Consider the following 22600-nt stretch of genomic DNA (forward strand, 5'->3'; position numbering starts at 1 on the left):
CTGCGGTGAATGATCTCGAATATTGTAGTCTCTCTCATGAATAAGTGGGACAGTACAGCAATTCTCAACACTAGTTCCTCACTGTGTATTCATTTGAAGTGACTCATTCATTTAAAAGTCAGCACTGCCTAAAAATATTTCCAACTCCGCAAAACATGGACTGCTACAATTTTTTAAACTAATTCAGCTTAATGCACCATTCAAAAGCCCACACCATCGCTTTGCGACTTAGAGAAGTTCTTTTCCCCAATGTTACAGTACCCTGACTCCCCGTCTGCTGAAGAAAGGATGCAGTCTCAGAGTCTCTGCTGTAGGCTCCCATGATTAATTTTAGTCTATGCAAGTGGGCGGTAGAACGAAGGTAGCAGCAGTCATGGAAGCCAGAATCTGTATCCAACTATGGGAAGATTAGCAGTGCCTAAACACAATAATGGCTCAGCAGGGAATATACGAGACAAGTAAACATTAGAAATAGCACATCCCAAGTAGTGCGCGTAGCATATCCCCAATTGCAGAGCTAGCAGATAGACTGGGTGTTCTGCGCTGTGAATGGGCCAGAGGGAACCTCAGTTTAACCCCCTGCTTTTTGTGAAGGATTTTATTAGTGTGTGAGCAGTTCTGTGCATACAAATGCACTCCTTAGAGCTGTCATCCATCTGCATAAGCACATGAGCAACTTTAATACATGAATGCATAGATATAATACATACATTTTTTTCCTAATGGTTTTTCCATATGATATAGCAAACCCTAACGCAGCACACAGGCAGCAGAATGGATGGAGTACCCAGGCAGTGGCTGCGTCTGAAAAGATATATGGATACGTGTGTTTATGTGAATTCCTACTTGCATTAATTCATGCCCACAAAAGCTTACGCGCTAGAAGAGCCTAGAAAAGCAGAGCTGAATAAACATTTTATACCTTGTATCTATTATGTATTTTTGCTGTCAACTTGCATGCTGAGATCATTGCAATAACTGGGAAACCTATGATTATATAAAAGTCCTCAATATAATCTAATATTAATTTGTAGCTAATGTAATTTTAAAGAGAAATATTTATAGAAATACATTTTGTAATTAAAAAATAATTTTGATTAAAATGAATATTTTGGGAATTTGTTTCATAGAATCAGAGTTTTTTTTAAAAACCACAAATGCTGAAATTCCTTTTAAACCAAATTTCAGTTTTTGATAAGGTCAGCTGTAAAGAATGGGACAACTGGCAATCCTTGAAACTTTTAACACTTTATGTAAGAGAGAAGAGGGGTTGTTGAAGACTGAATGTTTATCAAACCATTTTTTTTTCTAGAAAAGAAAGTAGGAATTTTTTTCATCTGGGACCCAATTCATGTCTCTCTCTGTGACAACTACAAACTTTAAATGCAAGTTCTTCAGCATGGGCTGGATCTTATGTCTGTAAAGCATCTAACACACTTTGGTGTGCTAAGTAAATTAATAAAAGAATACCCCCCAAAATGTGAACTATTATTTGCTGTTTATTCATAAACTTCTCAGACATTTAATAGGCTTTTCAAGTACTCAAAAATACCTGTTGTTCTTTGCTAGGAGTAGCTAACATAACTAAGGTATTCACTTTAAGATAGTTTATTTCGTTTTAGCCTAAAAGCAATAAATTATCATCTTGAGATTCACTTTTCCACAAGGCACCTCTCTGGAAAAACCTCAAAATCCTGCAAAAATCCCACGCCCTTTAATGGGAAGAGACAGATGGGGAAAAAAACCAATCCAAACTTAAGAGCTTCAGAATAAAGGCAGACTCAGACATTAAATTACTACATCAAGACCATATCCAAATTTTGGAGTTTCATCTAGTGGTCTAAAAGGGTTGAGCATATGTGGGCAGCCACAGAGCTCTATACTCTTCAGACTTGCATGAATTTAGGACTGGTGAGTGTTGGCCAGATTTCCTCCTGAAGTCACCTGCTGTGGCACAACTAGAGCTGAAAAAGTTCAAGCTGAAGAAGGTAAAAGTAAATATAGCTCAGAACTTAAGACATTTATTGATTTTTGATGACTTTTGCATTTGTCAGCTTAATAGGATGAACAGAAAAAGCATATGAAAATACATAAGTAATTGTCTAGTAAGACATATTTCTGTATTGAAGGTTTTTCAACCTTCAATAGGTTCCTGATGAAGGTTCATCAGGAGACAACCTCACTCTAGAGAGAGTCCATCAGCAGTGAATACTGCAGTGAAACCTGGACGGCAGCAAGCATGTAAACCTTGACTCACTGTGTTTTCGAAAGGAAAATGGGGTAGTGGTGTGTACTTTGCAGGAAAAAAGACACAAGGATTGCTTTCTGTCCCCAGCCCAGGAGCTGCAGAGGGATCACAGGTGTGTAACTGAGGGCAATACTTCATCCAGCTACCGCAGACCGGAAACTGGTTTCTGTTGAGAAACCAGGACTTTATTTTGGGCTCTCATCAGGCTAGCGCAATGACAATTTCACAGAACAGTAAACTTCACCACAAACTTCAACAGCAGTCAATAGGGTACTTAGGAACAACATCAGTCAACGTCCAGAGTATAAGCCTTTGTGTTTTACCTTATGAAATAACTGAGATGCCACACATTCCTCCTTTTGAAAGCCAGCCCACAAGAGCCAACAGCTGTAGCCGACACCTAACACACTGAAAATACCATCTCCTAGATCCGCCTTATAAAATGCTGCTAATTTTACTCTAGCTTCTATTTATTTAAAGTAATATTCTGCCATCTTACATGTAACGCAACATATACTCAGATCCACATAAATCCATGGGGCTACCTGCCTGCTGAGGCATTCCCAAATAACCATAGATTTCCTATCGTTGAGTTAAGGCACCATGAAAAATTAGAAGGCAGGTGAATAAAACCTGAAAACACGTACAATTCATACCACTGCAAATGCTGATCTAGAAGCTGTCTACCAGAGACCAACTTGTTTTATTATAACGTGTTCTATAATGGCATACTATCCAACACAACTGCACCAGGTGATCAATAACAAGCATTGAAAAATGTCACAGATTAATAAAGAGCATAGTGGCTGCTAATTTACCTCCATCTTGTGAGTTCATGATATTGAGAGCAAACAGCATTGCATTGGAGAACGTGGTAGCCTCTTCTTTGCTTGCAAAATTCAAGCCGTAGACCTGCCGTGCATCGCGCCATTGATGAAAGGTAGGTGTTGCCTGATTGTACTTCAGTCCTTTCACAATTGAGTAATTAATCACTACCTGTGATTTGAAAGAGAAGGGTGAAGATTAAAAATAGTTCTGTTTTCAGTGGGAAAAAAAAAACAACCCTTTGATAAATTTTAATTAAATTTTTAGAGGCAATTCATACGGCAGCTTTTACGTGGCTGTACGGTAAGGCAGTGTGTGTTTCGATGACAGAAGACCCACATCTGGGGGTGAGATTTACGACAGTTCAATTCAGCCTCAGGGACTCACTAGCTAGTTTTGCAAAATCTATTACCTGCTCGTGTTTTCTACGGCACCTCCGCTGGCTCCAGCTGTGCGGATCCTGCAGACAGATGTCAGGAGCCAGTGCCAGCAGCTGCTGCCATCTTTTCGGGGATGATCGTGCACAATTGTCAGAAAAAGAGCCAGACAGAGCTCTTGGCACTAACCCTGCCCCTACAGCAGATAAATATTTGAGTCACTGCACTGGCTCTGCTTTTCTCCTCCCATGCGCCTGAACACCACCAGCTTCTTATGTTGAGAGAGTTTTTTCTCTAGAATCAGACAGGCAATGACAAAACCAGAGAACTACATAGTTCCTCTCCCATCTCCTCCCTTGCTGTATGTACTATAATTTCCAGGTAAGGGGTGACTGCAGCAGAAGGGTGTTTCTGCATGGTTTGATTTAATCTGCTAAATACAATGCCCTGTTTATCCTTGGGCAGGGCACACAGGACACCCAATTACACAGTAAATCTGGGATCTGACCAGAAACCTCCAAGCTTATGCTAAAAGCTAAATATGCTTTATGCTAAAAGCATAAGCTGCAGTAGCTTAAGGTGGAGAGGCAGGAGTGTCCACTGCACCACTAATAAATCAAAAGGACCCATGGCAGAGACAGCACCCCAAGGTCCCCATCCGTGGGCTGGCAATGGTCTTTGACTACTTTAGGCATAAATTATCCTGATGGTTATTGAACATCAGATACCTAGTCCAAGTGTTGCTCTCAAACCCATATCATTATTAAGTTCCCATGTAGATGCATTGGGCAGCAATCAGACCTACACTGGTTTTTTTGGTCACATTTCATAGAGAGGGTCCTGACCTGTGATCCAAAGGGAGATACAGTGCAACCTGTGTTTGGTATGCAGGTTTGCAAGAGTTGGTGCCCTGAAAATGGGAACCATGTTGCCAGCATGCTTCATGGGAGCCACCCACACCAACCAGAATGACGTGGAAACGACATTGCTCCAGCCACAGCAAAACCATGAACTCAGCAGCTTAGACAGCCCTTTTCTCTTAAAAAATGGTGACACCACCCCCATTCACCACCACCTCTGAGCCTTGGGAGAGCCTGTACCAATGTTTCTCACATGACAGGGGTCTCTGGAGCATCAAGTAGACTCATGCCTGGATTCCTAACCCAACAGTTTTAACATGAACCAATTTTTAAGTTTTTCAATGACTTTTGAGTAGCTTAACCAAGGGAAGGCACAGCCGGTGTCTTCAAGAAAATGTTTAGAAAGACTGTGAGCTTCTACCAGGCTTTGCAAAGTCGGTATTTTTCACTTAGTAAAAGAAGCTCCTGCTTCAAAGGACAGCACCATTGAAGTCCAAAGAGCACCAGACTGCTCTTGCAGTTGTATAATGAAAGACAAAAATTGTAAAACCTATGCCAAAAATCATTTAATAGAAGTCAGGTAAACTGTTCAAAATTTGCTTTTCAAGAACATCAACTCGAAGTGCTCAGAGAATCCACTGTGTTCAGAGGGTTTGATCCCTTCAGGCGAATAAAGACAGAATTTGAATGTTGACCTTCAGGGATCATCAGGATGCCTACACGTGTAATACCTTGTTGTCAAACTCAGAGAGTTTAAAACTGGAAAATGAAACATAAAATAGCCTGATTTTAATTTTATCTCCTTTGGGTAATGTTTCTAGGAAAAAAACAAAAAAAAAAGAGGGGTTCTCCTGCTGTTGTTAAGAATTAGCACACACAGGTATCTGGTACAGATGGTGCTGAGACTCTGCAAGGCACATGATGATAACTAAGTGCTTCAGAGCAGTAATTAAAACAAAGAAGGTCTCCCTGTTTGGAGCATAGGGGTTTTTTTTATAATTGTTTCTAAGGGATCTTTAAACTAAAACTTCATATGTCAGTAAGATAGCATCTGCCGTGCTGAGCAGACTAACAGTTCATCTTTTAATCTTCAGTTTTAGCCTGTAATAGGTGAACTGGAGAAACTTACTGGAAATCTTGCAGAAATAAGTAATGAATTTGTCCATAACAAACAGTTATTCTTATAACTCTTCACCCAGAGTTTGTCTTAAAGGCTTATGTGACTATTTTTCTCTTTTCCAATCCCTTTTAGTATTTTCTATCCTGAAACGAAGCAGTCTTGTTACTGATATAAATGTCTGTGTTGTTTTGAACCTTGTAAAATTCTGGATTTCAATGATATCATATGACAAAGAGTTTCACAGACCAGTTGTGCATAGTATTAATATGTTGACACCTTTCAATGTTCGCATCACTATAATGTTACAAAAAGATTTGCTTCACTTCTATCCATTACTTTCCTTCACCCTTTCCTCTCTGTTTCAAGTGTAGGCTCTCTGGGGCAGAAAGGGAATTTTGGAGTCTATTAAAAAGCTCAAAAACAAGAAGCCCTTCCCCTTGACTGCAGTCTGTAGGCTGCCGAGTTATAAGTTGTCACCAGCAATGATGGTGGTGGTTTACAGGACTCCCAGGACTGGGGCTAGAAGGGGGGGGTCAAGTGACCATCAGGACCACATCTGAGGTGCAACCACAACCAAGATCATGGGAAGAGCTCCCACACAAGTCTTACCGCCCATACTCTTACTTATTGAACCAGAACAAGACATTTGTTTGTTTCTCCAGAGTATGAAATATTTCAGAAGTTTGTTATCAGCTTGGGATCTGCCATGCTCCTAGTGCTCGGACTTCCCTCATGGGGAGCAGTCATTTAAAAAGTCATTTTTAGAACAGCAGCTAAAAACTGCTACAGTTGAGGCCAGATTCTTTATTCCTGTAAACAGGCCCAAACCTGACCAACTTCTAATAAGTTACAGTGGTGATTAATTGGTTCTTTATTTTTCAAAAAACGTGGTTTGGTTTCTATCTCAAGAATGCTCTTCCCCTTTCAGGTTTGGCTTAGGCTCAAATGTAAAACGTCCCACCTTCCCCAAAGCCCTGTTTTTACAATCACTTCTTAGCCACATCAATACACCAAACCCTCAGGAGATATGACTCACTTTTGACTTGAACCCTCCTCCCCGTCTATTTGCCCAGCACATGAGTGCTTTTGGTGATGAGATCATGCTGGGCTGAAATCACTTGATGTAAGATCACCATTTTAAACCCTCAGCTGATGAGGACTCCAAACTGGGGAGCTACTGCTTGTCAGCTAGGCCATAAAGATGGACCACTTGTATGTTTTTAGCTTTGTGAATTTCTTGCATGGTGACTGAAGCTAACGCACTGCACCTTTACAACAGGGTTGGTTGAAACAAGTCACAACACGGGGGTAAACCATTTACTTGCGACTGTTGGGCTTCAAGAAACTGAAGGCTGCAAAGCAACATCAAAGCTCGTGATGTCAAGCGATTGCAGTACTGATCTGGCCTTAGCTTCAAACCAGTTCTGGCCTCTGTGGGTACTTCAAAGCTTCAAAAGTCTTATTTCTGGTTTTCTGAAGGCAACCGCTCATGGCAGCATGAGTCTACGCAAACGCGCGGGTCTGTGCAGAGCAGGAAGGGGAATTCACGGACCGCTGGTCTGTGACTTAGCACTGCTGCTGCACGCAAGCACGCAACCCGCACCTCACCCAGACACTTCAGGAGAAGAAGGGGTCGGGTGACCACTTCCCGGTGGTGAGAACGATGCTCAGGTTCTGCCACACTAAAACCCATAGTTCTTTGCGGTGAACTTTTTAGACACCGTCAGCTAAAGAAGAAGTTAAACACAGATAAGGTAAGCAGAATGAGAAGACAGTATCACAAACCCCAACACGTGCACCAAAAAAGGGCTAGGAAACAGAAAGGCAGCTAGTCTTTACAACAAAAGGAGTCTACAGAAGAAGGTATGTGAATAAAAAAAGGGGGGGATGAAAATTAAAGAGAGAGATTAGTAGAAGTGTAATACAAAACAACAAAAATTAAATGGGAAACATTAAAGGCAGGCAGAGGTGAAGTCATGAAGATTACTCTAGTCCATGCCTTGCCAAACAGTATGTAACCAAACTTAAAATTGTTCCTCCGTGGTATTGCTGTGTTACGTATTTTAAACTAGTTTCTCAACTCTTGGAAATCTGTGTAGCTTCATTATCTTCAGTATATGCCAAAGCACATATTCGCTGAATACTAGTCCTTTCTGAAAAACATGGCTTTCCTGGCAAAGCAACAGCTTTTACTAAAACCTCACTTTCACTGTGATTTAGCACAACCTGAGAGCAAGCATGAAATGGCTTGTACAGAAAATTATTTTAACTGAAATTCATTTTTGTTCTCGTTAAATGCAAATACTTAGCAAGCGTAGCAAGCTTATGACTCCATGTGAGACTCATATGAAATATATTAAATTCTGAATCTTAAGAGTTTCAGATCATTCTTTTTAATACTACTATGCTACACTGTCTTGAATTTACTTTATTCGTAATATTGGATTTTTGTAATTATATTTACGGTGGATGCTTTCTCTCAGACAGTTTTATGTGACTAAGGTAAACTGTACTTTTTTGTTTGTTTGAGGGAGGATTTTTAGTCTTTAAACTCTAGAAAAACTCTTCTATCTGTTTCCCTCTGAATTGAGATGATTTTTAGATGACATGCAGCCTCTTAATAAGTAGGAACACTTGCAAGCAAATAGACTATGACAGTTATTGCGAGACATGTTTAAGGGGGATCAAGATTGAATTTTTAATATGCCCTACTCTTTAAATTGTATACTCTGATTAAGACAGACCTCGGTACATAGTCTCCCTTCACATATATACAGACTTTATGACTTTTGCTTGTTTTACACCAGCTCTTCAGACGCATCTTAGATTGCAGTCGCATGAAAATAATTTACATCCACCGGCTGGCTATGTAAAATAAACAGCTAACATGGCACGTTACAAAGCAGTACTGGTTTTCACAACTGACTAAGAAGCCACTGCGTTTCATTTATTTTCAAAAATATCTTCTATTTTTGAAATGGAACTACATAAATGTATTGCCTTTACTGAGAAGGATGAAAGCAGTTGCAAAAGATGTGGCAGATGTTTCAAAAGTGTACTGCAAGGATCTGAAAACCGACGTGCTAAACCCCCCACCTATTTCTATTCTGCTTTTCCTTTTTCAAATTGATGACTGCGTATATGGACAGTGCAGCAACATCATTAACTTTTCTAGTAAGCACCCTGGCTAGCTTTCCCAGTTGGGTCAAATGCCATGAGAGCTGAGGGACATCATCTGCATTTCCATGAGCAGATCGGTCAATTTAACGCTTGTGGCAGCTGAGAGGTGTGGTGCCCCAGCTCCCAGTCTCCAGCGAGGCTTGGAGCTAGGCTAGGCTTGGCTAGGCTAGGCTTGGCTTGGCCTCATACTGGCGATGGTGCTCATCACACTTTCCCAGGAGGCAACACTGCTCTCTGAACCATCAGAAAATCAATCACCCAGTTTCTTCTGATTCTTCTGCCAGGTTGAGGGCTCAAGGTGAGTGGGGGAGGTGGGCAGCCTGGGTTGCCACCGCCGCACCGGCCTCACACCAACACATGGCAGGGAGTCCCCGACACCGAAATGTCTGCTCTAAGATACAAGTGGCACAGCAATATAGCACTACTACTATAGTATAGTATAATTTTTGTATTTTATCAAGTATATTTTTTTTCAATATTATCAAGTATATTTTTGTAATTTAGGCTCTAAACGTGACATTTGATTATGGATGCCATGCACCTCCCAGCACACCCACAAGTCAGGCTGCCGGGGCCGGTGGCTGAGGAGGGTCTGATCCCAGTTCTGATTATCTAAATCCCGTATAACTCCTTTAACACCCAAGGCGGTCCTGTGGACTTAGGCTGCTGTAGATCAGATCACAGTGTGCACCTAGGAATTTAAAATGCATTACAAGGAACTAATTACTTATCACAGCAATGTAACAATCACTCTTTATGATATGGCAGAGCAGAACAATTAATTTCTTTTTCATATATAGTATTAAAAACAAGCAAAAAGTAAGTTTTGGGGGAGCTGACAGCAAAACCTGCCGAACGAAGTAAGATTCATTTCACAATCGGAAACGGAGGGAGGAAAAATAACATTAAAATCTCTCTGGCATTTACCAAAAGTTCTGTTTGCAAATAGGCAGTAATAAATTATGATACATTCTGTGCACAAGAAATTATTCAAAATCTGAATGACTGGAGTAACAGACTGGTAGGCACCTTGCAGGGAGCAGGAAATGTTGCTAGACTGCATTAAGTCTAGAACTGATGGTATCAAAACAGATCAAAGGTTAATTTGCAGGAAACTCAATACAGTTACTCACTTGTTGATCTTGCAGTTTAACTCCAACTACCCTGAAGGTGTTAGTGGCCGTGTTGTGGTATATGTTGATTCTGCTGAATCCCTGCTGTCCAGGTTTGATTGGCACCCATTTCTTACTGGTATCGTCATAGACCATAACTGAAGCCCGGGCTTGGCAAATACTCTGTTCACTGCAGCGCAAAAACAACAAAATCGGGGAAAAAAAACAAACAGTGAATTTGCTGTGTACTACCGAAAACATCCAAAGGAAAAGAAACCAACAGAAATTATCAGAGCTACTTACAACATATGTTTTATAAGAGATCTGCTAATCCTTTGAATACAATCTGCCTGTTAAATTAAAGCTGGCAAGTATGTGTGCATAGACTTAAAAAAACTCCCGTACGCTGCTGTTTTGAACTGATAATCTATTTTATATAAAAATATTAGGCCCTGAGGAATAACTTGTATCACACAAACATTATGAAAACTGTCCAACAGTATGAATGCTCCATTTATTTTATGTACCTATTGGCAAGTGAAGCCTTTCACATTTGCATGAAACCTTACCAATATTTTACAGCTTACTGACAAAATAAACGTGACATCCACAGATGAGTTACACATTTAAAACTGGAAGCAAGCAGACCTTGCACCAAAAGCCACGTTAGGTAAACTGAAGAAATCAATTACGTTAATCCAGCTGACGCCTAATACCCAGACCCACTGACGCACTTAGAAGTCCCAGAATACAGAGTGCAAAACACAGAGGAACTCTTTTTTCCTTCATCCTAGTAGCAAAGAAAGTGGGAAAGAGGAATCCAGGAATACGTGCATGCCTGTGTTAAAGTATATAGCCATCATTTTGCATAGCATTAATAACTATTTTTCTTCTGCAGATTCCCAGAAATTCATCAGTTCTTTACTTCTTGCTTGCATATTTGTGACTAATACACATATAACAGATTCATGCTAAAACACACCCTTCATGTGCAAGAAATGCCACTGGCAAATACTGTCGAATGACATGTCAACACAGATCTGGATTTCAGTTCCTGCCCTCCTGACTTCCCAGCCACTTTTCATGTATCAGAAAAAATAAGAGTTCCTTATACAAAGAAAAAGGTGAATCCTCCAAATTTTGGAGATTTGAGATCTTCAAATGTAACAGGGATTTTCAACAAGCAAATAGCGTATCTTAGGCCTAAATAAAACTGTTAGGATTTATGTCATGCAGCACTCTTAAGTTCATGACTGTCCTATTAACTTTAGATATATACACATTTTTATATACCTCCCTGTCTTAGCCCAAGCTGTATTAAATAATTTTCAGCAATGCAATATCCGATTTGCACTCAAATCCTTTTTTTTCCTCCTGTTGCATATACGTCTTTGTTTTGGTTTTGCCTCAGTAATGCCTCACGAGCACACGAACAAATAAATGAGAAGCTCCTGGGTGGTGCTAAACCATATCTCTGCACTGCCACTGCACCAAATTACACCACTTGTAAATTATACCAACTGCTGCAAACCCAAACCCACCCGACCTCATCACTGTCATCATTTTAATGAAAGGGAGCACGTTACTGTAAGTATTAAGAGGATCTGGGTAGATTACAGCAGCATTTTTCAATCTTTTATGATTTGTGTGTCTCAAAAAGATTTCCAAGGCAGATGTATCCTCCATTGTACATGAAAGCCTACTGATGCTTGGCTTCTTTTATCAGTCACTTTGCACAGCCTCCAGGTAGCCCACAGACCTCCTCCAGGTTATGGGTAAGAGCCTGGAAACAGCATTTTCAAAGGAAGCAGCAATGCTGGCAGACATCTCCATAAAGAGCAAGGTAAGAGAATGCAGGACAAAGTGTGTTTTTATTATGTAGCATGGAAACAGCTAGACTATGCTACTGAAGCATATGGGCAATATATTCAGATCAGCAAGTCTAAACGTTATTTTATTTATATTCTTCAGAATATATAAAATTAAGCTCGTCCACCAGTTGCTGTTGCTTTTTTTATGTGAGATACCTGGAGAACAGCTGTGCCTTTGCTGATGTACTTATCCAAGCAAATACCTCTCCATCACTTTTCTTAAGGTAAGCTAATGTCTTGTGGCAGCTTCTCCGTATCCAACAGTAGCAGCTGAGGGATTTGAGCTCACTCCAGCCTGCCTAATCCTCCAACTGGTGCAAGAGCCACAGACTGGCAGCAGTGGTGGCATTGCCTGCATCCTCCAGACCCACCCGGGAATGCTCACCCTGCCTTGGATTCACAGATGGGGAAGAAGGGAGAGCAATGCACCAGCAAAAAGGCAAGTACACTGGATTAGCTTTGTCATGTGGAAGTGGAATTGCTAAAAATAATCCCCGGTGTGGTCCCGTGGCTGGATGGTGCCCACCTGCCTGTGCTCCCCGGTGTCTCATGCCACCTCCAGCTCTAGAGATGGGGGGGAGCATCAGCTGCCCAGGGAGCCCAGTGAGCCAGGGGCCTCCCAGAAAACATGGTCCCTAGGGGAGTCACACTCATCCAGCATGACACCGGGTCCTTCTCCTCAAGCCTTGCCAGTCGCTACAAGCCCTGCTGTACTAAAGCAAGCAAGAGCACACCACTGGATTCATCCCGAACAAGTCTGGGATGCAATGTCATCTCCATTTCTGATGAATTTTGGAACCCACAATAGCCATGGGCTCCTTAATTAATCAAAATTAATTAAATTATCCTTGCTTACAACAAAGAGAACACACCTAACCATACAGATATGAAGGCCTTATCATGGCCTTATTCGTCATGCCTTAGCCAGATTCCAGTGGATACAACAACTTTGCTTTCAGACTTTGCTGCCATTGAAAACTGCAGCAAAGAACCCCTCTACAACCCCATGACTGAAATACGGATGTAGACCCCAGGATCAGTATTTGATGCATGACAACCAATTGTTACTGTAACATAAGACAACACACCAAGCTCAATCCCTGCTCTGCCTGCAGTCAATGGAAGTTTTTCATCATCTGTTTAAATGGAAACAGGATTAAGCCTGTTATCTGGCCTCCAGTGAAATAACAGAAAGGAACATAAAACAAGTACAGCACAAGGGGAATCCTTTCCTGCAAAGCACTTCATCAATCTTTCAAGACCTAAAATGCCCCCAGGGACCCATTGCTAGCTTGCTGTCTCACCCTAAATGGAGGTGTAACTCTTTATGCCTGAAGACTCTTTACTCGTCCTACTCACAAAAAGCACAAGTTTCCCACTGCCACTTTAAGGGTCTTCCCTGAAAACAGTCCAGAAAATGTTCCTCTTATAAAGGTCAGTGACAACCTCTTTATTACCCTCTTTGGAGCCCACTACCTTAAATGTAAATCAAGCAACATTGGTTTCACGAAGCTCCAGCAAAATTTTCTGTTGTTTTTGGGACCGTACACCATTGATATTTATGTCAACTACACATAACAGGTAACAGATACAGGGTTTAGTCACGCTACTGTGCAGTCACATTCCTTCTCCATGAGAAGAGTCTGGCAGATATCAGTATTTATACACAAAGTCATGAGTGTAGCTTCTAGAACTTGACTTATTTTCCTATGAATACACAAAAGCTACTGAAAAATTGCTATGTGTTGGAGAAGATTCATCAAGTTTCACATACCTTTCCAAATATTACTAATTCCCCTGTTGATTTTTCATGTAACAGTAACATGCAAGTTGTTAGACTCATCCACTTGGGTTTCCACCATAGGCAATTACTTGCAAAAAAGGTAAAAATTGCATCATGGTAGGGTCTTAATTACTACACTGTTCACGTTTGTGCATAAGGTACTCCAATGTACTGCAGTATGCTCTAGGGCAGATTTGAGAGATCTTATTTATATGTGGAGGGGAAGGGGTTCTTCCTAGGGACCCCTTTACACCCAAATCCTAATATCCACCCTTATCTATTCTGAAAGCATTTTCTCCTCAGTGCTTTACATCTGTGGGATGGAAAACCTCTGCATCAGGACCACTTGTTTGCCTGAAGTTAAAGCAAATCTGCTTAACTTCGTATCTGATAGAAGCAGACTGCACTGGGAAATCCTTCGCTCAGAGCTGGTACCTAAAATCCAGCATTCATCACTGAGATTTATAGAATACTGTTTCAATATTATAAAACTATAAATTAAAAAAAAATATATATCTTTGCAGGCGATGTTGTTTGCTAAATTTTGCACAACTGCTTTTGACCTGCTGTTTTCCATCTCCTTGTTTAGGAATCGTCTTCACAAATTAGCAGATTAGCTAATTTGGAGTTAATCTTTCTTGAAAGGGTCAGCTTTGACCCTTGTTGCCCAGCCCTGGTAAGAGTGGGCAGCCGAGCACAGCGCCTGGGCTGTGTGACATGCTTGGGCTGGCCACAAAGATCTGCTGTACCCTCCTTGCTTTGCTAGCCACAGTGTCAGCAGCACTTCCAGCCCCATATGAGTCACGTCAAGCTTAAATCTACCATTTAAGGCACCGAGACTACTGAATTTGGGGAGAGCAGTTAGGGGTAGAAATGAAGCTGTACTTTGAGACAGCGCTGCAATGAAGGCAGCTTCATCCAGAAATCTCCTCTTCCACCTGTGCAGAACTTGAAAAATGCAGTCCTTTCTTCCTGGATTTTAGTAAATTTATGATTATCAGGGTCTCATAGCCAAAAGACAGCCACAAACAATTATGGAAAAGATAACACAGGGAGTCTTAGGGAAAATATCTATACTTCTTGTGAATTATCACATGAGACTTGATGGGGCTGCTCGACATTACCTGGCTGACTGCAAGTAATTAAATAGGAGGAGGAAATGTAAGGGGAAATGAAATGACAGAAATGAAGCCATAGATTGGGTAAAAGTCCTTCTGCTTCATTCTGACTAGTCTGGTGAGTTATCCAAATATACAAGCAAAAAGCTCAGGATGGAACCACGAAAGACCTGGCATAGAGAATAACAAGAAAATAAGGAGTAAATCACAGTGTTTGTAACCAAGTCTTACAAAGAATCTGAAGGGTCTCCAAGGCTTTTCTCTCCTGTCCCAGACTGAGAAAAAGATGAGAGGCCAAGCTGCACTGCTCCTTCATTGACCTGTTTTCTCTACTTACAAGGTATCTTCTTATGAATAAAACTTTTGCCGAGTGTGGTACTGAGTCCCTGAGCCCATCTCTGACCATCGACCCTGTGCAGAGCCTGCCATGGTGAAGGGTTATCCAGCACCAGCCCACCCAGAGGTCACCTCTCTAGGGATAATGGGAGAGGTTTAAAATACTTTCTCCTAGAGCCAGAGCAACGTAATACAGCTTTTGAAGAGTCACCAAATCACGCATACAAAAGGTGCAACAAATGACCGCAACTAACCAACTTCAGGGTTATACATCTAATTCTGTGGGCTCTACTTCAGCGTGCCAGCTGAACCAGAAGACTTCCACTGTCCTTTATATTTACAGACACAACTGTTTCCTGGGGGCAGACATTCACTTAGCATAAACCATGAAACCTTCCCTTATAGAAATCAAGCTATCATGCTTTGAACCTATTATGGATCTACCTTGTTCCAAGCTTCTTATGATTCTCTTGCCTTCAAATGAGCTGTCTTCTGGTATTCTTAGGAAATGCAAGCAGTTACTCTTAAAATCATTTACCTTTTCTTTAAAATTTCCATTTCCCACCCATTCCCTCCTCTTTAAATGATTAATTATTAAAAATGATTTTTGACTGATCTAACCATCCTTACTGGTGTCAGAAATCGTTATTACTTCTTTGCCCAAGGCTTGTCCTACCTGGGAACAAAACCCTCAGCACGCAGAACGTCTGAGATAACTCACAAGCCACTTAACACATCTCACTCTACTTGTCCACTGAGCCTGCCTACAGAAAGTCACAGTTGCGTGGTTAAACCTGACATGCAAGAAATAGATGCTGATGCTGATTTAAGAAGCCGACAGAATTCTCTCAATGTCAGCTTAAACGTAAATACAAAACTCTGTATATGCAGACGTGTGGTCTGTGCGGTACGTATCTGTGTTAACCTCAAAATTAGTAAGCTACAAGTCACATCCCTGAAGCATTTAAAGTGTACTGCAAACTCTAATGGATTAATTTGCTAAACATTTTAATTGGTTTCACTACAACAAATATAATAATGACTGGGATGCAGAGAAAGTATTTCAGTAGGAATCTTCATGGAAACAGGTGGACATTTTTCTCTGACAACTGGATTTACAGAACAAGAAACCTGGGAGACCCTCTGAACGCAAGTCAGTCAGGTCATCCAGGCTCATATACACCATACCTGACACCTGAGCTCATTACAGGTAAAACTTGCCCTAGCGCAGGCTCTCCAGCCTTCCCATGAAAGATTCACTGCTGGCTTTGCTCATGACCCCATTTCTCAGTGGGAGCCTCATTTCTCCAATGCAGCATCAGCTGTGCTTGTGACTCCTTTTGGGATCTCTTTTTTCAAAGCCTACTTCCCTCTGCAACCAAACCGGCAGGACAGTTGGTGTCACCATCATTCAGCCTACCTCTGTCCCAGAGGACTGAAGAACTTATTTCCTCAGCAACGCAGCAAAACCTCATAGTGAAACAACAGCATGCAGCCTACAGGACAGTGGAAACCCATGGGGACTTTACACCCAGATAGGAGCTTTTAATCCTCAGTGACATGCAGACATCTTAATATTTTCTAGCAGGCATTTAGAAAAACAACAGTCATGGTTTCATATATACTATGGAGATGCCACAACCACTATCTCCATTTGCTTTTGAGTCTCATTTTGTGGGACCCCTTGAAACACCAACCCATAGACCCAGAGGTCAGAAGTTCTCAATTTGGTCTCACTCCTGGTTGCCTGGGTGTGCAGAGAGACTTCAACGACAGGGCAGCCCTTGGCCCCAGCCAACCTGAACTGAAGCCCAGTTCCTGGGGAAACTGCTATTTTTTGGTCTCCTGCTCAGCTCGCAGGTAGACATTGAAGATCTGCCTTTGGTGCTGGGCTTTGGCTGCATCAACAGCAGGAGATGAGCCTTTTGCACTGAGCATCCGCTGCACCTGCCTGGCCATCACTTTTCTCCCCTGTTAAAGTTCAGCATCTAAAGAGCTTAATATTAAATAATTCAAGAAAATACTGCAAATACAAAGTTTCCTCCATAAACAGCTCTCAAAAAGACTGACGCTGTTAAATAAAGTCATGACACGCCTGCAAGATAAATATGTATTTTACAGAGCAGGAAATGGAAATACTGTACCTACAGCATTAACAAAAATAAGATGAACACCAGTTCATCTGCACAAGGGAGAGTATTTAAGAGTTACTCTTCCTTCTGCTTGCAATAAGACATTCATTTTGAATTCTCCCTTATTAACACTGGCATAACCAGTGTGAATTGCCATGTCCAGCACCTGTTGCAGACATCCATGGCAGACACTTCAGCTGTAAACCCAAAAAGAGAGGCTTATGAGGCACCCAGATCTCACGCTAAGCCAGGATTTTGGGAGATGAGCTGCTAAATTTGGGAATATGCATGCAATCCTAGCATGACCAGAGAAGCTTGCATAACCTTCTGTCCCCCCTCAGCGCTCTTGAGCATGGGAGAAGTGAGTAGGAACACACAAAAAAATAAATAAGGTATGCAAAATGATAACGCAGCGGAAGAGATGTTCCACCTGGGCCTGACTGTCAGTCCAGAACAGTTCAGTCCTCAGCAACACCTGCGAAAGTCCACCCTGACCTCTCGGTGTCCACCGCGGCATTTAAATAACACATCTGCCAATCCACGGAGATTTAGGGCCAGCGGAGTGGCTGCAGACTGATGCCCTTGTAAGCCAGCACATCTGCTTAGTTTATATTGCTGAGATTTTGAAACTAGGCAATGGAGTTAATTTTAACCCATCACTTTTCTGGTATGTTTTGTAAACCGAAGCATAAGAATGTAAATGATGCTGAGGGGAACTCCACTCATCAGTATCTCAACTCAACATCTTAAAAAAAAATGCTTTAAGAGAACTGCTTGGCAAAAGGCACTTCATAGAGGAAGTCCAGTGATTCAGAGAAGTGCCATCGCTGCCGGGCAGACAGACTCCCAGAGCCATGCCATGCTCCGGGAAACTTTCCCTTCAACTTCCACCTGCTCCAACAAGGTAGGGTCACTGCTGTCTCCCGATGGAGAAACTCCACCGATCCATTAACACTTTGATTCACACAACATTTCTCTCTGCAATAAAGTGTGGTTCACTTTCAGATTTTGCATACCACCTTCAAGATATACTCTGGGAGTTCCCCAAAATAAATATCAAGTAAATGTTTAGAAGTTCCTAAAGATAAGCTGAGTAAATGGCCTGGGGAAGCACTATGAACCCAGTTAGTCAAAACCAGTAAAAAACAGTAAAAAAGCAACGTGACTAGATCAGGTTGCTATAAATATAAACTACTTCCCTTCACCCTTAAATTACAGAAATAAAAACAAGAAGTAACTAACCTTGTAAAATACGCATTTTGCAAAACTCAAAAGTGAACTGTCAAGTGAAAATACATGACTGAGGGCTCTCATTCATGGGCCAGCCATATCCATATTCCAGGAGAACAATACCCTAAACAAAGGCTTTGAAAGATCATAATCATAACTAATAATCAGGAGAGGCAGGCTCTTAAGTGAATACAGGAAATCAACATAAAGGTCTTTCATTAAAGCTGGTGTTGCTTTGCCTTGGTTTCCCTTCAATCCCAGAAGAAATGCAAATAAACCTGTGACAATTCCCCTGGAGCTGACAGAGGCAGACCAGGAATGAAGGAGGTTCGATCCGGCAAGTCAGCCTCTCCCTCTCTGCCAGGGGACGCATATGAATGTAGCATTGCCATAAAAGCTTAATTACTATTTTATACAATTATAAATTTTCCTGTGAGGCTACAACCAAAACACAAAGCTTCTGCCTTTATGACAATACACACTCTCCTTCCCATCCAGTCGCAATAACACGGGTCAACAAATTCCCTGCCATCCTGCACGGTCCCCGGATACTTACGTGCCTGCCATGGAGGAAACCAGGTAATCCCTCAGGAGTACACGCTCAAGTCTGGCACGTGAGCCTAAACCCGAACAGGCTATTTCACCTGGTCGCAGAGCAGAAGACAAATTTGGCAGGGAGACAAGCCAGGAGCCTTCATGAAGGCTTGTAACCCAAACAGGAAAGGGAAGCGCCGTTGAGAGAGCAGAAGGGCAGGAAGCAACACTTGCTGGTATGGTAGGGGCGGGGAAGGAACTTTAAAGAAGAAATGTATTCTTTCTTTCAGCTGATTTACCGAACGAAAGTCCAAACAATATAGATTAAGATTAGATGCGCCGCCTTTGCCTCATTGGTGACATGGATATTAACAACATTTTGCTTATTTTCTCAAGGGATGGGTTCGCTGTCCAAGAAAAAGCAAAAGCAAACAAACCTCAGACACAGAAAAGAATTCCTATTATTAATTTACGGCATGGGCGTTTGCACGGTGCCGAACCAAAGCCCGGGGCCCCGTCGGTACCAAGGGCCCCTGTCCCACCTTGCCGCCAAACCTGGCGTTGCCTGACGGCTGGCTGGGGGCCAGCTCCAGCCCCAAAACTTGAATTAGCACAGGCTAATTCATGTTAGAATAAATTAGAGAGCCCAGTAGAGCCCAGGCTACTGCAGGCTGACTCTCACCTCCCACTGCAGTACAGCCTTTGGACGGGAGCTGCCTCACACCTGGTTAACTCAGAGTCCAGCCAGAGTGGTTGCTCTCCAACCCTGTCATCCTACTTGGGGCATCACCACAAATACATAAACAAAGAAACACACCGTCACAGAAGGAGGTAATTGATCAAGGACGTGGACCTGTTGGAGCAAGTCCAGAGGAGGGCCACAAAGATGATCAGAGGGCTGGAGCACCTCTCCTATGAAGACAGGCTGAGAGAGGTGGGGCTGTTTAGCGTGGAGAAGACAAAGCTCCGGGGAGACCTTATAGCAGACTTCCAGTATCTGAAGGGGTCCTACAGGAAAGATGGGGCAGGACTCTATCAGGGAGTGTAGTGATAGGATGAGGGGTAATGGTTTTAAACTGGAATTCTTTACTCTGCAGGTGGTGAGGCACTGGAACAGGTTGCCCGGGGAAGTTGTAGATGCCCCATCCATGGAAGTGCAGCAGGCAGGCCCCAGCCAGCTGGCAGCCAGAGACAGCAAAGAGGAGACTTTGTCACCTCTCCCCTGCTCTCCTGCCTGCCCCGTGCTAAGCCGCCCACAAAGCATGTGGGATTTGGCTTGGAGTAACCACTGCGGAGATCACGGCTATAAGGAGGAGGATACCCTATCTCACGGCTTCTGCTGTAGAAGACATGCCATCTGCTATTGCCTTTCCGACAGTTAGTTCTGTGTACCATCCTGTCTCTTTTTCAATTGGAGCGCCCACAGGAGACCCCTGAGAGACTACAAGCCTTCGTTTCCACCCTGCCACGAGCTGCTTACATATGTGTTTGCATGCATCCACGTTCCTGTTAACAGGGAGGTTGGGTTTGCCCTCCAAAAGTGCTTCCACCTCCCTTGCTGTCTCTGCAGGCTCTTCTTTGCCTGCTCAGCCGCTCTGTTAATTGGGCATTGCCACTTGGCCATGGCAGCAAGACGGCCTATTAACAAAATTTGAAACTTTTCAAATTTAGGAATAATAATTAAAAATATTGCAGTAAAAAGAAATGATCAGAGGTCTTGGAAAGCAGAACAGCCAACTAATGCTTTAGTGCTACCCTCCCTGGGGTAAAACTGCAGCGGTTTTGATGGGCTCCCTCTTAGAGGTGACAGGCCCTCAAGACAGATCATCCTTCTTTTCTCCCCATTCCTTGGTTTGGCAAACTTGTACACATGGATGTAAACACCTGCAGACACTGTCTAGTCTTCACCTCAGGGCAGGGGTGCATCATGGCATGAGTAGATTAAAAGCAGAGGGAGAATTAGTGTCTGGAAATCACAGGGAGAACTGGATGGACCCTGCCATGTTCTGGTTGCAAGTAGAGAAAGCTGGGATTTTCTTCCTGTTTTCACATGAAAAATGTGGGGTTTTGTCAGTGTGCACACAAGTTCTCTTAATGTGTCTAAATACGTCACCTGTTATCTGTGATTACATAAACATGGACAGTGCAAATACAAAATGCAAACAACTGGAGAATAAACCCACTGGATAGTCAGAGATCCCAACTACCTCTCCCCAGCTCGGGCCATCACGAGCGCTCCCTGCCTGGCGACTTTATGTCCTTTACCTTAATACCACTTTTTAACACACATTGCCTAAGAAAATACTTCTCCCATGGCATTACTTGAGCCACCCCATGATGTGATCCCAGGAAGGTAGCGCAGGATCAGCGTGTGGAAGGGGGAAGGAGGGTTCGCACCCACTTGTGTGTCACGGCAGCATTTTGCTGAGCCACTTTGTGCCCACCTGAGCATTACACAAACCAGGAACGGACGTGTTACCAGTTCCCTAAAGTGCAATCAATTAACTCCCTCCCGTAAACCATTGAGCAAAATCTTATCTTCCTTACCTCCTTTGATCCCTTCTGCCCATCTGCCTGAATGGGACCTGGAGCAGCCATGGGGCCCAGGTAACCTCCCAAAGCACCCCACAAATGGTGGAGCTGCTCAGCTCCCGAACACCTGCTGTGGACCCAAGATTTGACCCCAGAGGCAGCACACAGCATCCCGTGTCACCCCGGTCAGCATGGGTGGCTCCGAAGTCAGTACTAATGAGAGCAAAACCTGCAGAGCCCCGAGGAGACCAGTCTGTAGGAGATCACACGACCCCTGACGTCCTTACAGTGGTTTCAGAGTGCAACGTACGTGTGAATAACCTTAGATCCCTGTTTAATGCAGCAAGAAGAGAGCAGTGTAAGAAATCAGCCGAACTGGGCAAGGCGTATCAGCTACATCAACTCTTCAGTGCAGCTTCTGTGGGGAGTAAAGGGCTGCAAATGCTGCTTTACCTGAGCAGAGCAGCAGAGTGCTTTTCACGTTCACTGTTTTTTCTGTCATAAAAGATCACTTTCATGGTCCAACTGAGAGCCCTGCAGAAACTATTGGTGAAATGGCACCCAGGAAAAACATGGGTGTCAAAATCTGGTCGATCTGACGGTTCCTAGTGCACCACCCGTTCAGCTGCAGCTTCTGTTTCCTCTGCAGTAAATCTCTGTATGACTGAAGGGTTTCAGTTTTCAACTGATGGGGGAAGTTTAAAACCCAACAAGAAATAAAGTTCTCTCTGACATTTAAGCAAAGCTTTCTCTGTTGTGTTTTTTCTTACTTTTTTTTTTTTTTTTCCTGTTTAATGAGATATTTTATTCATTATCACTTTTCTGGGATTTCAATTTGGCTATGCTTTCCTGATACTAACACCTTTCTGCTTTGAGATCTGGGTGGATTTTAGGCACTACCTTCTTTCATTCAAAAAAAATCCTGCTTTTCATTAATTTAAAACTTGACTTTATTTGGATTCAAGTGGCAGTTCTTCTGTATAGCTCATACACTGCTTAGACTATTATTGTAGAGCTTATCTGTGTAAACAGTACTTTACTGCACGTAATAGAGAAGAATGTTATAACCTGAAAAATGCATCTCCAAATAACTACAGACTCAAATCGCTAATTGCCCAAATCAGCCATGCTGACTCCAGTGTTCTAGGCAGAGGGATGCAGGAAGATGGACTAAGGAAAGACCTGAGCAGCCTTTTTATTTCTCTGATTTCATGTGTCTGGGACAAATACGGTCACTGATTTTGGGGGAAGGAAACAGCAATTAGATGTCAGAATAGTCTTCCAGCTAAACCAAGCAGATATGATTCTCCTTACATGGAAATACCAGCTACAATAATATCAG

The 22600-nt window shown here is 42.5% G+C and overlaps 1 protein-coding gene across 5 annotated transcripts in view; it reads right to left on the reverse strand.

The window, feature by feature from the left end:
- Positions 1 to 22600, reverse strand: part of EVL (Enah/Vasp-like) — a 156375-nt gene that overhangs the window by 64460 nt on the left and 69315 nt on the right. For 3 of the 5 annotated variants that reach the window (XM_074148453.1, XM_074148451.1, XM_074148454.1), the window contains exons 2-3: positions 9744 to 9912; positions 3067 to 3244 (exon numbers count right to left, since the gene is read on the reverse strand). In XM_074148453.1, coding sequence (XP_074004554.1) covers positions 3067 to 3244; positions 9744 to 9912 — 347 coding nt within the window. Of the gene's footprint in view, positions 1 to 3066; positions 3245 to 9743; positions 9913 to 18748; positions 18900 to 22600 lie in introns of those variants that run through there. The other 2 variants (XM_074148450.1, XM_074148452.1) reach the window with 1 other exon arrangement.

The sequence above is a fragment of the Numenius arquata genome, chromosome 6 (assembly GCF_964106895.1).
Source record: "Numenius arquata chromosome 6, bNumArq3.hap1.1, whole genome shotgun sequence".
In the NCBI taxonomy this organism is placed as follows: domain Eukaryota; kingdom Metazoa; phylum Chordata; class Aves; order Charadriiformes; family Scolopacidae; genus Numenius; species Numenius arquata.